General features: G+C 62.5%; 1 protein-coding gene across 1 annotated transcript in view; it reads left to right on the top strand.

The window, feature by feature from the left end:
- The window catches only part of LOC111155715 (PR/SET domain 15), a 61,282-nt gene that overhangs the window by 24,432 nt on the left and 14,617 nt on the right, over nucleotides 1–22,233 (top strand). The window contains exons 5-16 of the mRNA XM_022516044.1: nucleotides 449–701; nucleotides 6,105–6,206; nucleotides 7,498–7,722; nucleotides 9,015–9,144; nucleotides 10,480–10,661; nucleotides 10,799–10,893; nucleotides 11,264–11,351; nucleotides 14,399–14,566; nucleotides 16,606–16,700; nucleotides 19,129–19,260; nucleotides 20,791–20,925; nucleotides 21,498–21,661. Of these exons, the coding sequence (XP_022371752.1) occupies nucleotides 449–701; nucleotides 6,105–6,206; nucleotides 7,498–7,722; nucleotides 9,015–9,144; nucleotides 10,480–10,661; nucleotides 10,799–10,893; nucleotides 11,264–11,351; nucleotides 14,399–14,566; nucleotides 16,606–16,700; nucleotides 19,129–19,260; nucleotides 20,791–20,925; nucleotides 21,498–21,661 (1,769 nt within the window). The remainder of the gene's footprint in view (nucleotides 1–448; nucleotides 702–6,104; nucleotides 6,207–7,497; nucleotides 7,723–9,014; nucleotides 9,145–10,479; nucleotides 10,662–10,798; nucleotides 10,894–11,263; nucleotides 11,352–14,398; nucleotides 14,567–16,605; nucleotides 16,701–19,128; nucleotides 19,261–20,790; nucleotides 20,926–21,497; nucleotides 21,662–22,233) is intronic.

Genomic DNA, 22,233 nt, shown 5'->3' with positions numbered 1-22,233 from the left:
GTTCTCCGTTGTTGCCACCCGCCAGGCACTCAGACTGCAGGATGGTGTCACAGGCGAGGGCGCAGCCTGTCGGGACTGACGGGCGTCGGTGGACACGCCTGTGCGAGCAGGTGTCCCAGTGCCCGCCTGGGGCGGGGGGGCGCTCCGGTGTCCCAGTGATGCCTGGAGCAGGTGTCACTACGCCCACTCAGAACCTGATTAGACCCTGAGCGTCCAGCCTCTGGACCTGGACCAGGACTAGGCCTGAGGTGTTCCAGTTCCCACCTGGGCTGCGCACAGAACTGAGGGGCCCCGATGAGCCCGGAAGCAGGTTCTGTGGAGCTTGACCTGCCCTGCGACACGGCCCTGTCTGGACTGGCTACCCCCACTCCCAGCACACATGCCGCCCCGCTGATGGGTGGGTAACCGGCTCCTTCCTTGGCCCCTTGGCGGCCGTGCCCCCGCTCAGGTGTTCCAGAAGGACGGGCACCCCGTGTGCTTCGACACCTCCAACGAGGACGACTGCAACTGGATGATGCTGGTGCGGCCGGCGGTGGGGCCCGAGCACCAGAACCTGACGGCCTTCCAGCACGGCAACGACGTCTACTTCACCACGTCGCGGGACATCCCGCCGGGTGCCGAGCTGCGCGTGTGGTACGCCGCCTTCTACGCCAAGAAGATGGACAAGCCCATGCTGAAGCAGGCCTGCCCCGGGGCCCACGGTACGCGCGGCCCGGCCACCTGGCAGCGGGGAGGGGGGCAGCTGTGCTGGCGAGCCGGTGCTGTGTCGGGCGGGACGGGCTGCTCTTGACCCCACGGGCCTGGCTCTGCCATTGCTTGTTCAGTGTCAGGGCTCGCCCCTGAGCCGGACGCCGGCCAGGAAATCGGGTGCTGGAGCTCGACAGGCTGATCCACAGCCCCGCCCTCGGGCTCTGGGTGTGGTGACCCCTCCCCGCCCACTGTCCTGCGAGGTCGGGGGTGGTGATCCGCTGTGTCTCGGGCAGAGGAGATGGAGCGCAGAGAGGCTGGGGAACCCGCCCTGAGTCACGGTGCTGGAGATGTAGGGGTCGGGTTCAGTCTCTTCCAGGACTGGGGGAGTGTGCAAGGGTGTGGGGGTGCGTGCACGTGTGCTCACGTGTGCATGTGCGTGTGTGTGCGTGCGTGTGCGTACGTGTTCCAGGAAAGACTGGGCGAAGACCATGTGTGTGATTTGCCTAAATCCAGCATTCCCGTTGGAAAAGCAACGCAGACTGTGTGTCCTGCCGCCCCGGGGTGTGGGGCAGCACAGTGTGGGGCCGTGGCGCTTCAGACCCCCTGCCCGGTCACGAGGCTCTGTGCACAGCCTGAGGCTACGTCTTGCCGCTCCACGTCTGTGGCCGCGATGCCCCCCATTCCCGTCCTTGTCTGATGCCGCCCCGGGAAGACGCCCTGTTGTTCCCCCAGGGACTTGCTCTGGGGAGACGCGACCCTCGTCCTCTGACCGCCCCCCGCGCTGCGGGATCCTGACAAGAAGACGGTTTCCTTTCTCCTACGATCACGATAGGCTACAAAGCGGGTCTTGACGTGTTTGTGAGGCTCCGGTGTGTCATGTGTGGTTGTGACTTTGTGACCTGCTCCCCTGGAGCCCCCCTAGTTTCGCCGGTGCCGGCGTGTGACAAGAGGCGTCCGCGAGGCCGCGCACACCAAGCAGACCTTAAGCAGGCTCAGACCAGACGAGGGGGCTGCCTCACACCCCCAGAGCCTGAAGGCCAGGACCCGGTGTTGGCCGAGCTGGTTCCTTCTGGAGGCCTCTCACGGCTTCGGGTGTGGCCAGCAGCCCGTGGCGTTCCGTGGCTGGTAGATGACATCCGATCCCTGCCCCTGCTCTCGCGTGGCCTTCTCTCCGGGTCTCTGTGCTCTCTTGGAGGGACAGCGGTCGCTGGATTTCGGGTCCGCTCTACTCCGGTATGACCTTCTCCTAATGACGTCTGCCGAGGTCCCATCCAGAGGCTGCGGGTGGATGTGAATCCCGGGGGCCGCTCTTCCGCGCACTACGGGCTGGGTGGCCGTGGGGGGAGTGTAGAGCCACTGAGGGTGCCCTTGGGGAACGTCGGTGGGAGCTGATGGCCAGATGGCCTGCAGGCCGGCTCTGGTGTTGTGGAGGGCTTGCCGCCTTCACAGAGATATTTGCAGAGTAAGTCTGGGAGTGTTACGGGGTGGACTTTATTGTGGGGGTGAAGGTCACAGGAAGCGTTTGGAGAGACCCACAGCTTTTCACCCGGCCGCTCCCAAGCCCACCCTTTAGGATTTGCTGAAACCAGGTGCCTGACTTGGCCCCGGGGAGGCACTGACATGTCCCGCTGGGCCAGGCGTCCCCTCGGAGTGCGGTGAGGCCGGGTGGTGCGGCCGGGCTCACCGGGGCCATGCAGGCGCTCCAGGATCGTCCCGATCTGGCTTTCTCGAGTTCCGGATTCTTTCCGGCCTCAGCAGCTGATGTGCGCGTCCCGGGCCCCGGGCCCAGCCAGCTGCATGTCGGGTTTGTGTTATTAGAGGCTGACCTTGTCTGCTGTGTCCTGCACGATGTCTTCCCCGTCACGACTCTCAGGTCACATTCCGGGCAAGGTTGCCGCCCCCTCCCAGAGCTGGGGTTCTGCTTGCTTTCCCCTCCGGGAGAGCTCTCTAAGCCAGAGCTGCATTTGCAAGGGAGATTCTAATGGAATTAGTCTGGGCTGTGTCGACCCAGACTGCTGCCTCCTCGTTTTCCCACAGGCACCGTCCTGGGGAGCCCTGAGCTGTCTGTCCTTCGATCTCTGTGTGTTCCTTCTGAGAACACGGCGTACGGTGGGCCATGACATCCCCATCCGCTGGAAGGCACAGTCGCCCTAAATGAGTATTGAATCAGGAAAGCAAATAAGCGATAGAAATAACTTTTCATGGTTGTTCACTCTCTTTTGGGGGAAATGGCAAAAAAGTAGCTCGTAGAAAGGTAGTAGAAGTTCTCGACTACTGTTGACTGGTGTGCTACTGGGGTTCTTCACTTCTTACACCTGCTGAATGATGGTTTGGCTCGGGTGGTGCTGGGAACTCCCCAGAGGACACGTGACGTCGGCCACCACGCCGCGCCCGGCCTCCACTGCTCTGTTCTCCCGCCCAGCCCCCTCCCAAAGCCCTGCCACCCCCTCCCAGGGGCCCCCTCCTGGCCCAACGGAGCCTCTGGAACCCTGCTCCAGCCATGCCCGCCCTGAGTAGCTGGGGCCCTGCCGAGCAGTATTGGGGGCTCACGCGGCTGAAGCATTTTTATGGGAGCCCACCACGCCCGCATCTTGGACACTGGAGGAGGGGCCGAGACCTGCGAAGAAGGGCCTGGGCGAGCCAGAGAGCTGGTCATCTCTGTGACTCTGAGTACCCAGCTCCAGGAGGTCGGGGGAGGGGGCTTAACCTCTCCTTCCCAGCAACCGGCCCTCTGGCCTGCACGCCCTTGGGACCCCCGCAGTGGAACAGAGGGAGGGGCCCTTTGGGGACCATCAGTGTGCGCTGTGCCCCGTGGCAGAGGGGCAGAGCAAGGTAAGGGGCCTTAGCGAGCACCACCACATTCTAGAAGAATCATTCTGGGGGCCAGCGGACAAGGAGCTGTCTTCCCATAAGTTACTCAGAGTCTTTCTTGGTGAGCATCAGAACTGGGGAGACGCCTTCATTTCATTCTGTCTCTTTTTCCCATTTGCTTCAAAATACATCTTTGTTCTAGAAATCTAGATATCAGTTTGCAGATGGCAGACCCAACTTCTCAACATAGCCGAGTTGGAGGAACAGACACATCCTTAAAAAAAATAACTTCTCCTGTTTTTTTCCGGGTAGGAGACTGACTTTTCACCTTTTTTCTTGGTTTGACATTAAAGTTGGTTTCCTTTCTGTGCACACACAGGCCTGCCGACCCGCAGGAGGGAGCCGGGACGCCTGGTCTGCATGGGCGGGCGAGGCCTCAGGTCGGCGGCTCTCCTCGGATGTCGTCCGATTTTCAAAACTACTTCTCGGATGAGAAGGATAAAACGCACACACATCTATTACATTTGGAAAACGATTTTCAATCACCCTTTGAATGACTCTTGGCCTTTTTGACTAGTGTTTTACGGTATTTTTAAAAAATCGGCACAGTTGACGTACAGTTTGTGCCCGAGAAGACTCGGCAGTTCTCGGCTTGCCACTTAGTTTCGACAGAGGCGTCTGGTGGTTTCAGCCGCACCACAGCTGAGAGAGAACATCTCCTCGGCCCGAAGGTTCTCACGGTTCCCTAGTGTGGCTTTGCGCTCAGCGCCCCGCAGGCTGCCTTCTGTCCCTGCGGCTGAGCTGTGTCCCTCCTGGTCTCCAGGAAAGCCCCGCGTTTCCCCGCAGACGAGGTCTCGCTCTGTGGACCCTTCTCTTGGTTTTGTTTCCGGGCGGACTTGGAACTCACTGTCCCACCCCAAGTATCCACGCTCCCGTGGCTCCGTCTGTGGCTTCTCCTGGGGCCTTGTGGCGTTACTGTCACTTTGATGCGTCTCTCGTGTCGAATGTTCAGGTGACGGGCCGTCAAGAACCGTCTTCTGATGGTCGGCTCGTTTTTGTTCTTAAAAATTCTGATCTTCTAGCGACAATTTTTGGAAAAGGGGAGTTCTTCCCTTGATGCGGGGACGGGTCACGACTCGCTGGCCCTCCTGACTGGCCTCGGAGCCCGGTTGAGGAGAAGGGCTTCTTGCGTCCTGTTAGTGTGAATCCCACTTGCGGGGGTGGGGACCATCCTGCTGGAACATGGCAGCCCCTTGGGACCAGGGGAAGTGGCCCGCATTCACCGGTGTCCTTCCAGCTAACCCCCTCGTCATCCCTGCCTGAACCCTTCACGTGCGAGTGTCTCCTCCCCTCTGTCGAGCCACGTCTGCTTGAGAAGGTGCGGGAGAAGCGGGAATTCGGCTCTGGCTCCGGTTCCTCCCTGATCTCGTGCAGACGGTCTTCAGGCGGTGGACTCGCTGGGGGCAAGGGAGAGCAGAGGACTGGCTGGGCAATTCCCATCACAAATTTTCCCCTTATCGGCTGAGGAGGACTCAGGAGATGGACACAGGCAGTTCTGGGGGTGCCCTGCGTCTTTCCCTTCGTGTCTTTGCAAACTTGCTGTTAGTTGTGGACACAGAAAGAGGCGTGCTTGGTCCCTGCTTGGAACACATGCACAGCTGTGACTCTGGGTGATTTTTTTAAGAATCCAGGAGTTTGCGGAATGAGTGTCCCCCAAAGTGTTGGGTGATGGTCGTGAGTGTCAGCACCAGCCATGCGGTGGTTGGGTGGGAGCGGTGGCGAGCGCACGTGGGGCCACCCGACGGGGCCTGGAGAGATGGGGCTGGGCCAGGAGGTCATGACCGGAGGCACGTTGAGAATGTCCCCAGTTTTTAGGTCCCACGGGAGCCATAATAGTATTTTTGGGAAAGGAGGCTGCCGTTCCCCTCTGCACAGCCTGTATCTCCCCCATCCCAGGAACCCTGCCACTTGTCTTTGGGGCGTGAGGAAGGGGGACTGAGGGCCGTCACAGAGGCCGCCTGCCTGGGGTCCCCACTTAAATTCGAAAGCAAAGTAAACAGAATGTAAATCTTGGCTCCTTGGGTACACTGGCCACAAGTGGTTGCCACCCCAGACAGCCTGAGTGTTCAGGGCCATCGTGTCATCCCAGAAAGTTCTGGGGATGACACTGGCCGGGAGCTGCGACCACACCAGGCCCAGGGCCCCCTGAGGGCCGGTCTCTCGTACAAGCCAGAGAGAGACTGAGGAATTCATTCTGCTCCGTAGGGTGTTTTCTTCTCGAAGTCCTGGGAAGGGATGCGTCCTTCCCACCGGCCCTGCTTTGGGAGGGAGGGAGGGAGGGAGGGAGTCGCGTTCCCCTGACTGGGACAGACCCCGCAGCGGGGCTGCTCCAACGCCACCTGTCTGTGTTCAGTTTCCTTGCCCGTCAAACGGGGGAGTCCCTGGGGACCGAAGGCGTCCGCGTGTGAAGCCCCTGGAGCGGGGCTGAGAGGGGAGCTGTGCTTCCCGCCTGGATGGCACCGGCCCGGGTGGACAGGCGCGTCCTTGGGGCGCGGGCTTCGGGGTCGCGCCCTGTGCATCACCCTTCCCTCCGCTCCTGTGAGCTGCAGGCACGCCGGAGAGCAGCGCCGCGGTGGAGTCCGAGCCCAGCCAGTGGGTGTGCAAAGTGTGTTCCGCCAGCTTCCCGGAGCTGCAGCTGCTGAACGGTGAGCCTACGGCCGGGGCGGGGTGTGCCGGGGCGTTAGGGCAGGGCTGGCTCCGGGGGTCGCTGTCGCTTCCCTGTCCTTCTGGACAGGTGGCCTCCATGGCCAGCCAGGAGGATGTTCCCTGGCCTTGTGTGAGCAGCTCCCTCCTGGGCCGCTGCATAGACCCCACCCGCGTCCCCAGAGCCACACGCACGGGAGTGCCCCAGGCCCTCCGGCAGCTCGTGCGGGGACCCCTGGCCTGGAACGAGGCTCCCGCAGGCCTGGCACCAGGGCTCTCGTCCTCTTGCCCTCAGGCTCTGTGCTGGCTCCTGTCTTTCCCATGTGTTCAGCCGGGCGGGCTTGTCACCGGCGTGTTCTGCTGTGTGGCCGACCTGCCGAGCCCTTCCTGTGACGCACGTCATGTTCTGTTTGCAAACATGTGTTTGCTTTTTCATTTTCTTTCCCTCCCTGGACCCAGCTCCTCGAGGGCACTTGTCCAGCTTGACGGTCCCACGTGTGGAACCAACAGAAGTCACAGCCCCTTCATGCTGGAGGCCTGGGCTGTGGTGGGGGGCAGAGTCCGGTCCCCGGCCCGAATGTGTGCTCAGGCGCCGTCTGTCAGTTCCGGGTCGGTCCCCCCGTCTCGTGGGTCATTCCCCCCACCTTGCCCGTGAGCTGAGGTCCAGCCGGTCTGGGCCTTCATTGAGGGGAGCCTGTCTGCTCTTAGCTCTGTACCCACCCCTGCCTGCCTCCTGGGGTTCTGTGGTCTTTTCTTGGGAGATCTTGGAGGGCTTTCTTGACTTGAAAACAAAGCAAAGAATTTTTGCTTTTGTGCAGCGTTTTTTAGATAAATTCATTTATCATGAGTTGAGTATTTCTCAGAGTTTCTCTTCAGAGGCTCCGTTCCTGAGTGAGTGTAGTGTGACTTCATCATAAACGCTGGAAACCATGAGTGTAGGGAAGGAAAGGGGCATGGCCTGTAGTGCCCCGTCCAGAGAGGGCCACGGTGCTGTGCCGGGACAGCTTCTGTGTCTTCCTTGCACATACTTGTGTGTGCGCTTGTACTTTCTGTAAAACCATGTGCCTGGGGAACTTGCCCTGGCTTCATCGCCTAATTTACCTTTTAAAATAGTAGTCCTGTTTGGTGCAGTGAAAACGCTTATATTTTCAAAAGCAGCAGAAATAAATTTTTATTTGCCTACGAAAGGGCACACTCTCAGCAGATGAAGGTAAAAACAAAAATGGGGGCAGGGAGCAGCCTTCGGGACCGGCTGCCTCACTGTCCTTGGGCATTTGCTTCCCTTCCCTGCAGAACACCTGTTGGGTCACTTGGAACAAGCCAAGAGCCTGCCCCCGGCCAACCAGCACGAAGCAGCGCCTGAGAAGGAACCAGATGTGCCCCGGGGGGAGCCTCCTGTAGTTCCCAAGAGTGTCAGTGCCACCAAAGAGCAGAAGAAAAAGCCTCGAAGGGGAAGAAAACCCAAAGCATCAAAACCTGAGCAGCCTCTAGACATCATAGAAGGCAAGGAGCCGCCAGGTGAGGGAGGTCCTGGGGGAGGAGCCACCAGGTGCAGGAGGTCCTGGGGGAGGAGCCGCCAGATGAGGGAGGACCTGGGGGAGGAGCCAGGTGAGGGAAGTCCTTGGGGAGGAGGCGGCAGGTGAGGGAGGACCTGGGGGAGGAGCCGCCAGGTGAGGGAGGTCCTGGGGGAGGAGCCACCAGGGGAGGGAGGACCTGGGGGAGGAGCCGGCAGGTGAGGGAGGCCCTGGGGGAGGAGCCGGCAGGTGAGGGAGGCCCTGGGGGAGGAGCCGGCAGGGGCGGGAGGATCTGGGGGAGGGTCCGGCAGGGGAGGGAGGACCTAGGGGAGGAGCCGGCAAGTGGGGGCTGGTCTTGTGGGATGATCTGGCAGGTGCAGGTGGTCCTAGGGGAGCAGCCGGCAGATGGGGGCTGGTTCGGGGGGAGGAGTTTGTAGGGGAGGTCCTGGGGGAAGACCCGGTCCTAGGGATAGGGCTGGTCCTGGGGGAGGAGCCGCAGGGGAGCCTGGTCCTGCGCTGAAAGCCTCATCTGTGGGAAAACTCGGTGTAGAGAGGCCGGGTGGGGGAGGAAGCCAACCTTCCCTTCCCCCCGAATCGGCTCTCTAGAGCACGGATCCCTGTAACACAGTGGGTGCTGCAGAGCGTGCAGGTTGTGAACAGTGGCCAGGGTTCCCCCTGTGTCACCAGCGCCCCGTCAGGACAGGGAGCGTGGCCGTCTCCCCAGACTTACCCTCCTTGGCTTGCATGAGTCAGCCGGGCCCCTCCTGGGGTTTCGTCTTTCCATGTCCAGGGTCCTGCTCGCGGCACGGAGAGTGAGACTCACCCACACCGGGTTTCTGGCTGCTCCTTTGCTGCCGAGCCGGGTCATTCCCCGTGCGAATGTCCGCTCCCGTAGCACCGCGGCACCGCAGCACCGTGCACAGGCTTGTAGCTGGCTTCTGGGCCGCGGCCAGGCCCATTCTCCGTGATGGTTTCCTCACTTGCGTTTGGAGGGACCCTGGCCCACTTTCTTGGGTGTGCAGGGCCCATGGCCCCTCGGTCCTCGTGTGGCCTCTGCCAGCAGCGCCTGGTACCAGCAGACTCCCGGCGGGGGAGTCTTTCGTATTGGGACCAGATAGGATGTGCGCCCTGGGTCCCCTCGCTAGTTTTTCTTCTTTCTCCCTCTGTGTGTGGTTCTTGCGATCTGTGCCTACAGCCCTGGCCTGGCCGCGGTCTGCTCTGGCGTGTCCTCTGGGGTTGGTTGTGGCCAGTCCCCTGCCCTGGCGGTGACATGGCCTGTCCCGCCCATTCACACAGAGCCAGTGGCCGAGATCGTAACTGAGGTCCCGCCAGACGAGCCCGTGGCCGCAGCGCCAGACGACCGCATCATGGAGCTGGTCCTGGGGAAGCTGGCCACCAGCCCCGGCGACACCGGTTCCGTGCCGAAGTAAGTCCTGTCAAAGTGCCCAGGGTGCCGGTTCGGACAGCGCACCGCCCGACAGGAAGGCACCCCCGGCAGGGAGACTGGCTCCCTCCTTGTGGAGGGACACGGGTGTGCTTGGGAACAGCAGGATCATTCCCAAACTCAGGACCAGAGTCGTATGTTCTCTGTGAAAATGGTTAAAAGCAAAAAAAAATTTTTTATCCTAGTGAAACCTGCATCACCTAAAATTTTCCATTTTAACCACTTTTAAGTGCCCGGTCCTGCGGCATTAAGTCCTTGCACGTAGCTCTGTGAACTTCACCCCTGTCCATCTTCCCAAATGGAAACTCTGCCTTCCCCGACAGCCCTGCGACCTCTGTCTCTGCAAAGAAGGAAGTGCCTTATAGGAGGTCGCTGGGTCCCTAGGTTCCTCGTACGAGGACAGCTGCGTGGTGTCTGTCCTTTTGCGACTGGCTGTCTCACTCAGCTGTCAGATTGACCCCCCTGGGAAGGCCGGACGTTATCCCATCACAGAGACATACGCAGGGGTCCTATTTTGTTATCTGTCCCTCCAGCAATGGACACTTGGGTTCCTTTCACATGTTGGCTTTCGTGAGCAATGATGCTCACGACATTTTGTTTTATAAAACAAAAACGGGCTGTGTTTGAATCTCTGTCACTTTTCACAATTTGTTCTGTGTTTTTCTTTTCATTTTTGTGAATAAGGAAAATACTTCAGATTCCAGTGCTTATTTTTGGGTACATCTTTGCTGTGATGCTGAATAAGCCGGTGGTAAATTTTCTTTTCTTTTTTGGCCTTTTTTGGCGTGCCTCTTGTAGTTCTCACAACTTGCCTGGTCCCGTTGCTTCTGGAACCCGTGCAGATACAGTGGGGACCAGCGTGCTGTCAGACATGGGGCCCCTGTTCTCTGTCTGCCCCGTCTTCTTGCCCAGGGCATTTCTGTGGCTGACTGTCGGATGGACCTTTCATAGAGAGCAGAAGCTTTAAAAATCAGGGTCAGAGAAAGGATAAAGCAGGGTAGAGGCCAGACCCCGTGAGAAAAACCACACAGCTGGGGTTGTTCTGGGCGTAGACCGAGCCATGAGCTTCCTGGCGGCCAGAGTGAAGGTGCAGAGTCACCGTGTGGCCTCCCAGACCACACGGACGCCGTTGTACACACACGGTGTCTGTCTCGTCTGGATGCCCGGAGGCGGACACGGCACCCAAGTACCTTCCCTCCCGTCTCACGTCGCGCGAGGAAGGTTTGGCAGGAGCTCTTTCCAAGATGACAGTGACCTGGGACTCTCTCTCCCGTGGTGCGGTCTGCCCCGTCTCACTGGGTGCGCGTCTGCCGGCAGGTTCCCGCACCATCAGAGCACCACCATCACCCTCAAGAGGAGCCTGATTCTGTCGAGCCGGCACGGCATCCGGAGGAAGCTCGTCAGGCAGCTGGGCGAGCACAGGCGGGTCTACCAGTGCAGCATCTGCAGCAAGGTCTTCCAGAACAGCAGCAACCTGAGCAGGCACGTGCGCTCGCATGGTGAGTCCCGCGCGGCCGCGGCCCGCAGACGCCCGCCCGGGGACGGGCCGGGGGAGGGGCTACCGAGGACCCCGCAGACACGCGCCCCAGGGACACACCTGGAGTTGCGAACCGGCTCCTTGTTGGTCTGCTTGCAGGCGACAAGCTGTTTAAGTGTGAGGAATGTGCCAAGTTGTTCAGCCGCAAGGAGAGCCTGAAGCAGCACGTCTCCTACAAGCACAGCAGGAACGAGGTGGGTGGGACCGGCTTCTGGGGTGACGTGGGGCCGGCGTGCAGGACCAGCTGGCGGGGGGCAGGGCAGGCTGCCGGGAGGAGGAGGCGGGGAGGACATGGGGCAGGAGTGGGCAGCGGGCCCCGGGGAGGAGGCGGCAGGGCCCCCGGGTTGGCGTTTGCCCCGCGCTCCCGGAATGGGGCGTTCTTCCTGGGCACCTGGACGGCAAGAGTGGAAACGGGCTCGTGTTCCTAAACCACGTGGGAGAGGAGCAGACAGCGGTGTGGACCGCAGGCTCGCGGAAGATGCCGGCGCGCGGGTCAGGGGGCGTGTGCCGAGGTGGCCCGCCACCCCCCGTCCCCTCCCGTGCTGATGGTGCTGCTGTCGCCAGGTGGATGGCGAGTACAGGTACCGGTGTGGCACTTGTGAGAAGACCTTCCGCATTGAGAGCGCGCTGGAGTTCCACAACTGCAGGACAGGTGAGCGGCGCCCGCCTCGCGGGTCCTCCTCGGGCCGCGCGGCCACCGCAGCAGGTAGGACACGCCACCTCGCGTCTGTCGTCTCCCTCTACTGCACTTGCTTCAGAACAGCAGCTCCTTGTCATGAAGGAGACACGGCTGGAAACTTGCCATGGGAAGGGGGACGTGCGCCTGCCGCCCTCTCAGTCCCCCCGGGTGGCCGTGTGTGCCCCCCCCGAGGCTGGCATGAGGTCGGGAGTGAGCAGAGGTGTGTGAGTGTCCTAGGACCCCGGGATTAGGACCTGTGGCGGGGGGCTGGTTCGGGAGGAGAGCTCTGCCTCCCTGCCGCCTTCACTGTCCGCTCTCCAATAGCCGGGACGCCTGGTGGCAGCCACAACAGCGCAAGGTGGCCGCCTGGCACAGACCAGCTGTGCTGCGAGCCCACTTCTGTCCCCCGTTTGGAGCCTCACTCGCTCGTGTGCTTGGACAGCCTGTGGCTGGTGGCCTCTGTGGGCCTGGGCGAGCATGTCAGGCCCTGTCTGCTTATGATCCCAGTCCCCACGGAGAGGCTGGGCCCGGTGGCAGTGGGCATAGAGACCCACCGGCTTGCCCCTCAGTTCCGAACTCCGGTCCTGTTGAGCCGTCTGTGTTGGTTCTTGGCCCCTCGTCTCTCAGAGACCCCCATGGGCAGCCGGCACCTGCTCCCGGCATCCGCGGCTCCCTAGGTGTGCTCGGGTCTGGGGGTTCCTGATGGCCCCACGGCTTGTCTCTTTGCCGCTCCTTGCTCCGTGATGGGGCTTCTGTGCGTGGCGGGCGCATCCCGTTTCCCCTGAGCTCCCTGCCTGCGGCATCCTTGGCTGTGGCTGAAGGGGTGGCCTCGGAAGCTTCCAAGCGAACTAGCCGTGTGCTGTACCCCTGCATGCTGAGCTATGCACCCCAAGAGCCCCTCAGATCTGGGGGAGAGCCCCCCCGCTGCCTCCTTTGGTGCAGGGTCTGTCTGGAGCACGGGCTGCCGGTGTGGCCAGACTCGGGGTGGTGCCCTGTGTGGCTGCCTGCAGTTCTGCAGGAGAGGCCATGGGGTCTCTGTGCCGCCCCCACGCCGTCCCCCCTCCAGCGTCCACGCCCTCGGCCACTGGGGGAGGAAGATCCACTAGTCCCCTCTGATCTCAGATTCTCTGGATGCAGAATGAGCGGAGTAGAAAGTAATAAAAGAAGTCCGAGCCGCTCCTTGTGCCCGCCAGCTTCTGATCCGTTAACTGGGCGTGTGTTGTTTTCCGTTACACAGAAATAGCAGAGCTGCACCAAATCACTCTCCAAGGTTAGGAGTTTCAGACAGAAAATAGAATAAACCAGGAAACCGGGGTCCTTTCTGTAACGCATCATCTGCAGCCTCACACTTTTCCACCGCACTCACGTTAAGGGAACGTGTCCTCCGTGGACTGTCAAACCGCAGATTTCTGTGACGCAGGCAGGAGCTTTTGGAGATGTGTAGACGGATGGGTTTTGCTCAGGCGTTTGCTCAGCAGGACCTGTCCCCAGAGCTCATCTCAGTGGTCCTCCCGTTGTCCCTGACTGTCTAGGCAGAGCTGGAGAGCAGCACGGGCTCACGCCCAAGCCCTCGAGCAAAGCATGCACCGTCAGCCTCCCGGGCCGCTCGGCTCCCCCAGACAAACACTGCCTCCCTGCAGTCTTCCTGCACCCCCACCAGCTCCCCCAGCCTCCCCCCTCCCCTCCCCCATTGTCCCTGCAACCCCCCCGTGACCCCGCACCCCCACCAGGTCCCCGGTAACAGGCATTTGCTCTTCGTTGCTGCATTTTGTGGAAACACAGATATAGACCTCGAGGGCAGGGGTTGCTGGTGGCAGGTTACAGTTGGGACCGGGCGCCTGTCTGGCTTCCTGAGTTGGGGATGCGCCCGCCCCACGACAGGGATGGCTGCCTGCATGGGGCGGACTGGCCTCCGGCCGCTGAGCCCTCGGGAACAGCTGCAAGTGGGTTCTCCGCCTGCACCTGCCGGTGCTCGCGACAGAGGAGGCCGGAGCCCAAGGACAGCACTGCCCCTTACCCGGCTTGCAGGCCCCGGGACGCGGGCCACCTGCTCAGGGGTGGGGGCTCACCGCTGCTGATAAATGCCAGCCTGGGGTTGTGGGGGCATGTGCGCGGGGGGGTGTGCGTGTGTGGTTGTACGGGATCGTGAGTGGGGCTTGAGAGTGTGGGGGCGTATGAGAGCGTGAGGTGTTTGTCGGAGTGGTGGGTGTGTGGGGTGTGTGTCGGAGGGTGAGAGTGTGGGGTGTGAGTGGCTGTATGAGAGTGTGGGTGTGCAAGTGTGGGTGTGTGAGAGTGTGAGGGGGTGAGTGTGCGGTGTTTGTCAGAGTATGGGGTGTATGAGAATGTGGGATGTGTGGGTGAGTGTGGAATATGTGAGAGTATAGGTGTGTATGTGTGAGTGTGGGGTGTGTGGGTGTGTGTGAGAGTGTGTGTGTCAGGTCTGGGTGAGTGTGGGTGTGTGTCTGTTAAGAGGGACCTAGAAGACAGTTGTGTGCCCGGTGGGAGAACCTGGGTGTCTGTGCATGTGGATGGGGACAGGTGGCAGGGAAGGGATGGGGCAGATGGGCCCCGGAGGGGCAGCGGGGATGGAGCCCGGGGCGGCGGGGGAAGGACACCGCCTCCTCTGAGACCAGGGGTTGGGGCGCGGTCGGGTCAGGCGCAGGGAAAAGGCCCAGACCGGTGGTCCTTTAGGCCTGGCTCCTCCGGGGACACCTCCCCAGATGCCAGGGAGGCGTGTGCGGCAGGGGCGGGGCGGGGCCAGCGGGGGAGCCGGTGTTCACTTCCCTCTGCGAGGACCAGCCGGCTCGGGCCCCTTGTGTGCTCCGCCGTGTGGTCCCGGTGCTCGGCCGAGGGTGGTGGCACCTTTCCCAGGGGGCTTGGCCCCCCCTGCAGCTCTGCCCTCCCCCAGCCCCCCGGACCCCGGGCCTCCTCGCCGCTGCGCCCCCACGGCCAGGATGCCGATCCCGTCTTGAGTGCCGTTGACCTAAAAGCCGCCGTGTGTCTGCTTGCTCTCCGGACAGATGACAAGACGTTCCAATGTGAGATGTGTTTCAGATTCTTCTCCACCAACAGCAACCTCTCCAAGCACAAGAAGAAGCACGGGGACAAGAAGTTCGCCTGCGAGGTCTGCAGCAAAATGTTCTACCGCAAGGACGTCATGCTGGACCACCAGAGGCGGCACCTGGAAGGTAAGCGCCGCGGCGCCGGGGGCTCAGCCTCGTGGGTGCCGCCTGCGATGCCGCCGTCCGTCGCGGCTCGGCGAGGCCCAGCCCGGTGCTGGCGGGGGGCCGACGGTGTGTTCGCGGGAACCCCCAGACATCCTGGGTGTCCCATGCCAAGAGGGTGAAAAATCCGGACTCTGTTATTAACTATTTTTTTTAGAAATCCGGACTCTATTTTTTTTTCTTTTAGGAATCTGGACTGTCTAGCATTGAGGACTACGCAGTCCTTAAAAGCATTTCTTCAGAGTCTCTCACTCTCTTGAGAAAATGCTTTTGATGGGAGAGAAAGTGGGGAGTAAACAGCGTATGAAATTGGGGAGGGGGTGACCTTGCAGCCTCGGCACGGAGCAGAATGTTCTGGGCAGACGCCGCGGCTGGGGCCGTATGTAATTTCCCCCGTGCCCCTCAGGCGCTCTGCGGGCCCCCGATGACCCCTACCGCTGGGGGCTGACAGGAAGCCGGCTGCAGGGGAACCTGGGGCGGTGGGCTCAGCAGCGGGTGGGGGGAGGGGCCGCACTGTGGGGGGTGAGCTAGGATGGGGCTGGGTGTGGCCGTGCAGGGCAGATGGGAGCGCCGCGTGGGAGGGCGCCCGGACCGCGGGTGTGAGCCGGGCACTCCCGCCCAGACTTTCTCGGAGAACTGGCCCAGACAGACCCTCTTTGAATCGGCATCTTCGTTGTGATCGTCCCGGTTAGTCCCCCAAAAGCCACGTCCCCCTTGCAGACCAGCCCGCGGTAAGCGGCCCTGGCTGGCCACAGCACCTTTCTGCAAAAGCTTGAGAAGAGCCATTTGAGAAAGGATTAGGGATGACGTTCAGGCGTGTTGGAAAAGAAAGCAGAGTCGCGTGCAGGGTGTACCCGGGGCACGCGGCTGTGCGTAGACGCGTATCCGGACTCTTCCGAGGAAGACGGGTCCCTCCTGTAGGAATTTCGCACCCACTTCTCTGCTCAGCTGTCGCCCACGTGGCTTCGGGAAATGCACCTCTTTTCTCTCTGTGACCCTTCGGGCGGGGGCACCTGGGCCTCTCCTGCTGAACCTGGTGCCCACTTTGTGCCTGCAGGGCCCCGGGCAGGCCCCACTGTGCCTTGGTTTCCCCCTAGGCTGGCGAGTGGCCGCGCCAGCCTCTGCTGGTGGAGCCCCAAGCCCTGCGCGCCACCTGCCAGCGGTCCTGCCGGGGTCAGCGTCTCCTGGCGGGCGGGCACGCGGGTTGCATCTTGTAACTACTTTTCACCACGTTTGACAGCCGACACACGAGGCTGATCATTTTCTGCAGGAACGAATGGACGAGGCTCGTGCTTCCCCTTCCCGTCAGAGCCTAGTCTCAGCCACTGCTTCTGCTCTGGTGCACTTTATGCCGCTGGGAGCCTTTGGGGATGATGGGTTTTCACGTCCCCTTGACTGGGCGTTCTTAAGTCCGGCTCTGCAGTCCCTTGGTGGGATGCAGGAATGGTCCAGAACGGGTCCACTGGGTGGAAAGGCACTGAGACCGAATTTCTCTTTTATCGAACGATACCCTGTTCCTGTGAGCTTCTAGAAATCCATTTTGATCCCAGGTATGAACAGTGAGGTCTTCAAACCTTAAGGAGTCCCTTGTCACTTGGTTTTTCTCCCTGATTCTGATTGACTGATTTAATTTGCAAGGATGAATATCGGTATCTTTTTGACCAAAACGGTCATCCCTGAGAATCCTACCTTGGCCTTGAGCGCTGGGATTGAAGGAGACTCCTTTCTTCAGCGTGCACTCAGCGTAGCTCTCCGACACCGTAAAACTCCGAACCCCCTTGTGTTTTCACACACTTCAGGAGCACGAGCCGTGCCATGGTTTGCTGGGGGCGCATGTGGCCGCTCTTGCCCTGGTGCCCGAAGGAGCGCTGGTTCCTGTGGTGCGTACTGGGGGCGCCAGTCCTGCCCCCGCCGCCCAGGCATCCATGCCAGCCGAGCGGCAGGTGCCCAGCACGCGTGTGCTCCCGTGTATTCACTCTCTCGCTTGGTGGGGGGCGTTCCAGGCGTGCGGCGGGTGAAGCGGGAAGACCTGGACGCTGGTGGCGAGAACCTGGTCCGCTACAAGAAGGAGCCTTCGGGATGCCCCGTGTGCGGCAAGGTAACGGTCTCCCTTCTGGAACCGAGCTGGGAGCCCCACCCAGCCTGCAGCTAAGGCCCCGAGCTGCAGGAGAGGTTTCTGAGTGCGCAAACAGATGCACGGGCTGTCGCGAGCGCCAGCGCCCACGTGTGTCTTAAACTGTCGTTGTCCTTGCATGATGCTGGGATGCGTCTCCTGCGAGTGAGCTAAGACTGTGTCTTCTCCTCCGCGGCTGGTTTTCCCCCTGAGCCCCTCCTGGAGCTCGCCCTCTCCTCCTCAGCGCCCTGCCACGCGTTCTTGTGGCAGAGGACCTGAGTGTGGGGTCCTGAAGACACGGGGAGGCCCGGGGCCTTCCCTTCGTCCCAGCAGAGCCGGTCTAAGTGCCGACCCGTCCCATGGCCGTGGGCGCTCCGGGTGAGCGAGGCGGGACGCCACCCTTAGGGGCAGGTGCCTCTGAGGCGGGCCGTCCGGGGCCGTGTCCGGCGGGGCGGCCTTCTGTCAGCATCGTGCCGGGACCCCGTGCCGGCACTGCCGTCCAGGGTGTGCCAGGTTGCACGTAAAATGGTGCTGTTCTTTGTGAGCGAAACGAGAGTGTGGCTGCTCGTCCCTCAGACTCGCACCCCAGGACTCAGGAGTTTGCAAAGCTCATCAGTCCCCAGGGCTGGAGCTCCTGTCCCTCCCTTATGCAGAGCACCTGCTGCTCACGTGGGCTCCATGCTGCCACAAGAGGGCGGTGTGTGACCACCAATGGGCGCATGGGGGTGTGGTGGGGGGAGGGGAGCTGTTGCTGTCTCAGCCTCCCCCAGTCCCGGCCCCCTCCCCCAGAGCGCCGGGTGCTGGGGCCCTGAAGCCAGGGTACAGCCCCGCTGTCCCCGGGTCTGGACACCAGAGAGGTGAAGGTTACCAGCCCACGGCCAGCTGTGACACGGCCCAGCCCACGGCCACAGGGTGACATGGCCACCTCTCTTGACCTTTTCAAGGGAGAAAATGGAAATCCGTGTTTCCATGTGGAATTTCCTGACCTTTTTCAAACCACAAAGCAAACCAGTCAGCAGGATAGAATGGCCTGGGAGCCCCATGTTGGCATGTGCCCTGGAGTGTGGGTTTGGGGGCTGGTGAGGCTAGAGGGAGGGGGAGCTGGTGCCGGGGGTCTTCCCGTGAGCCCGGCAGCCAGGCCCAGCTGGGGGGCGGGGGGTGAGCAGACCACCTGCTCACCCATGTCCGTGTTCATGTGTCCGTCTCACCCTCCCTGCTGTCCGCCGGACAGAGCCTGTGTCCGTGTCCATGTGTCCTGGTCACCCTCCCTGCTCTCCACGGAGCCCTTGTCCGTATCCGTGAGTCCTGGTCAACCGCCCTTAATCACGGACTCTCGGGGAGCACAGGCACCATGTCCCTTCGATGCCCTTGGTATATCACAGGTGTGAAACCACCTAGCCCTTGACTGGCGTTCAGACACATTTTATTCAGTGACACGTTCATTGCGTTTGCATGGAGGGTCTGGACAGGAAGGGAGAGAGCTCAGATGTTTCTAACGCTGAAATCTCGGCTGCTCCCGAGTCTTGTCTTTAACCCCGCTGCCTTGAGAAGACAGGGCTGTTGGTGATACCTGCTGCCTCTGCCCCTCCCCAGGAGGCCTGCCTTCCCTACTGTCCCATCCTCCCACGCAACGCCCCAGGGCCGTGGTCACAGGGTCGTTGGCCCCAAGTACCCTGAAAATCTGGAAAAGAGAAGTCCCATGAAGACACTATCCTCCTGTGCCTCGTGAATCATTTCCCTTCATTCATCTCTCATGGTCTCCTGCAGCGCGTGGGGTCAGGCAGGCTGGAGGAGACCTGCTCTCTGGGCTACGTGCCCTTGGGACTTGCCATCCAGATGGGTGCTCTCAGATCAGCAGGGCCTGCAGGTGGACTCTGCTGCCATTTCATCCCTGGGGCTCTGTGCCAGAGGGCACGGGGCCCCCAGCATCCCAGCGTGGCCCCCAGCATCCCAGCCGGCCCCCAGCATCCCAGCCCAGCCCCAGCATCCCAGCCCGGCCCCACTGGGGGTATATGGGGACATGTGTGAGCCTCTGCGCTAGCCACTGCACTAGACCAGAGACAGCAGGTTGGGAGAGTTGGCATGAATTGTGCCTGAAGCCTGGTGCCCATCCTGAGGGTGGCACTCTCCCTCTGTACAGACTCTCAGAAGATCCCGGCCAGTTCTGTGATTTTCCACCTTCTTGAAAGGCCCCGTCCTAGGGAAATATCTAAGTGAGTGAATAAAATGGAGGCAGATCGCACTGCCAGTGGAGACGAGAGGACAGTTGGTTCCCCGGGCAACACAGGCTCATACTGAGACCATCACTGGCTCGTGTTCACGCGTGACTCCAGCCCCGAGGCGGGTCTCGGGCAGGCATCCGGTGTGTCCCTGCCCGGTTCCGGTCTGTGAGGTCCCGCCTCTCTGCCCGCAGGTGTTCTCCTGCAGAAGCAACATGAACAAGCACCTGCTGACCCACGGCGACAAGAAGTACACCTGTGAGATCTGCGGCCGCAAGTTCTTCCGCGTGGACGTGCTCAGGGACCACATCCACGTCCACTTCAAGGTGCTGCCCAGCGCCGCCCTGGGCCAGGGAGCTCACGTGGCAGCGTAGCAGGCCCTCGCGGCCAGCGTCCCAAAACACTTGTCCGCTTGGCCTGTCTTCCGGCGGGCGCTCGTGACCCCCTGCCGCATCTCGGGCCCCTGCGGCGGGGCTCACGTGACAGTTCCTCCGTTCTGGGTGCTTCCTGGTGAGGACAGCAAGGAGGTGGGAGTGGGGGTGCCGCGAGGATTCGGGGTCATGGTTAAGGGCAGAAGGGCCGATCCAGGGAGCAAAGGAGGAAATCCTAAGTGGTGCCGAGGGCAGATGGAGACGGTGAGCGCGGGCCCCAGAGACGCGCCACAGCGTGGCGACCGGTCCTGGCAGTTCCAGCCGCAGGTGCGGGCTGGGGCTTCACTGGGCAGGTGGAAATCCAAGGCAGGGGAGGAGGCGAGGCAGGAGTGTGGGAGGCGCCCCCAGCGCAGGGGCTGAGCCACGTGGACGAAGCTGGGGCCAGAGAAAGGGCCCAGGAGCATGTGGGGGCCTCGGCCGGGGCTTGGGGGACTTAGACCTCCATTTGCCCCCACCTGAGCCCTGGGAATGGGGGCCCGGAAACCTGCCAGGAAAGGATGGTTTCCCGAGGATTCGATGAGACGCAGCAGAGGCGCAGGGCCCGGCTGGTCTGAGCGCCCGTCCTGGGGCAGCCTTCCTCCAGCAGGTGCTGCTGCTTCTCCGCTAACGGGAGCCTGAGTAAGAAACACAACAGTAGGCCCTTGTGAAAACCTCCCCTCTGCTCCGGGAGGGAAGGGGCAGACAGGATAGCGAACTTCCCAAAGGAGGCCTGTCCACCCTTCTCGGAATCCCAGGTCCTGTCTAAGAGGGAGACTGGCCGGCTATGGTGCGCCCCCTGGCGGCCGTGGCTAGGAAATGGGCCGCAGCAAGGAGGTCCGCCGGGTCCCGGCGAGGAGTAGACAAGATCCAGGGGAGCCAAGCCCCCCATCCCCCTCCGGCCGCAGGCAAGGCCTCTTCCGCCCGGCCTGGCCGCAGCCCCGCTGTGGGGCCCCTCAGCTGCTCGCGGGAGCTTCTCTGACCTGTGACGGGACGACTGAAGTGTTCCTCATGGTCTTTTTCAGAGAAGTAATAATTATTGGCACAATCTCTGCCAGGTCATATGGAAACAGGCCTTAGAGAGGACCGATCCCTTCCCGGGGGGCGAGGGGGGTGACTGATCCCATCACAGCCGGGGACACTAGCATCCCCAAGGCCAGGCAGCCCCAGGCCAGGCTCCGACCCAGGGAGGCAGGGCAGAGGCTTGGTGAGCGTGGCTGTCCCGACCGGGAAGGGTCGTGCGAACGCAGGCAGGATCCTGGCGGGCTTCCTGCCGGGATGTGGGGTGCACACAGGGGCCCAGGGATCCCCGAGGGAGGCGGCAAGCAGGACCCCCACGTGGGACTTCCGGGCGGCCGAGAGGCGTTGCTGCCTCCTGCGCGTGGGGCAGCCCCGCTACTGCCGGGGGCGCGACTAAGCCGTCAGCGCCTCTGCCGCCCTGCGCTCCAGGACATCGCGCTGATGGACGACCACCAGAGGGAGGAGTTTATCGGCAAGATCGGCATCTCCTCGGAGGAGAACGACGACAACTCAGACACGAGCGCGGACTCGGAGCCTCACAAGTACAGCTGCAAGCGGTGCCAGGTAACCCCGCCCCCGCCCCCCGCCCCGCCCCCCCCCCCCCCCCCCCCCCCCCCCCCCCCCCCCCCCGGCTGTTATCCTGCACAGAGGCCTGCGTGGGAGCCGGCCCGTGCCACGCGCCTCCTGGGCGGGGCGGAGGTGGTGGCTCCCTTCTTGACCACGGTCTCAGACCGGGCGCTGACCTGCACGCCGCCGAGGGGCCGGCCTGGGTGGGGGCCGGTGGCTGGTGGCCGAGCTGCACCTTTGCAGCCACCGGCCTGGGAGCGCAGGTCCCTGTGTGAGGCTTTGGCGGCCGCAGACCAGGCAGCTCTGTGCTCGTCGCAGCACCTGGTATGGAGCCTTCAGGGCCGGCGGGTGGAGGTCAACTGGGTGGGGAGCTGAGAGGCCCAGGGGTGGGCCGGTCTGGAGGGCAGGTCAGCGGGCGCCCGCCTCCAGCACCCCTGCGCACTCCACACTTGGAGGCATCCCTCTCTTTCCGGCTGGGGCGCCTCGGTGTGCGGCGGGTCCTCCGGAGCTGGGGGCCAGGAGGCCACCAGCTGGGGTGATCTGGGGGTGACGGGTGCGCCCGTTGGCAGCTGACCTTCGGCCGGGGGAAGGAGTACCTGAAGCACATCATGGAGGTCCACAAGGAGAAGGGCTACGGCTGCAGCATCTGCAACCGCCGCTTCGCCCTCAAGGCCACGTACCACGCTCACATGGTCATCCACCGAGAGAACCTGCCAGACCCCAACGTGCAGAAGTGAGGAGGCCGCCGGGGGCTGGGGGCTGCAGGGGCTGGCCTCATGCCATGGTGGGGGGGGCACGTTCCCCGAGGGGAGGCAGCTGCTCTGACGCCGAGTCCGTCTCCCCGGGGAGCCCCGCGGCTGGGCCTGGAGGGAAGCGGGCCGACCTCGCCCGTCCTGTGCGTCGTGGGTCCTGTCTCCCTCGCCCTGCTGGCCTCACAGCATAACAGGGTGCTTCCCGGCCTGCTGACAGAGCCACCAGAAACCCCCTCCCCCCACCGGGGTCAGGCTCCTGGGGTGCAGCCCCGCGGCTGCTGTAGCCCATGCTTAGTGCTGTGTTCAAGAGCCGCGAGCCAGCGGCCCCGGGCAGAGGCTGGAGTAGCGGGCTCGGGCTGCCGGGCACAGGGCCCCCAATTCGCCCCAGCAGTGAGGTGCACCGTCTCAGTTCTGGGGGCCCAAGATCGAGGGGTCGGCGGGGCTGGCTCCTTCTGGAGGGGGCAGCAGTTCTGGGCCTCCCTGCTTGGCGGGCAGAAGCTACCTTCCCGTGACCTCACGTGGTCTTCCATCTGTGTGCGTCTGGGGCCTAAGG

The sequence above is a fragment of the Enhydra lutris genome, unplaced genomic scaffold, assembly GCF_002288905.1.
Source record: "Enhydra lutris kenyoni isolate GAN:26980312 unplaced genomic scaffold, ASM228890v2 scaffoldscaffold43, whole genome shotgun sequence".
Lineage (NCBI taxonomy): Eukaryota > Metazoa > Chordata > Mammalia > Carnivora > Mustelidae > Enhydra > Enhydra lutris.
This window is presented reverse-complemented; position numbering and strand designations above follow the sequence as displayed.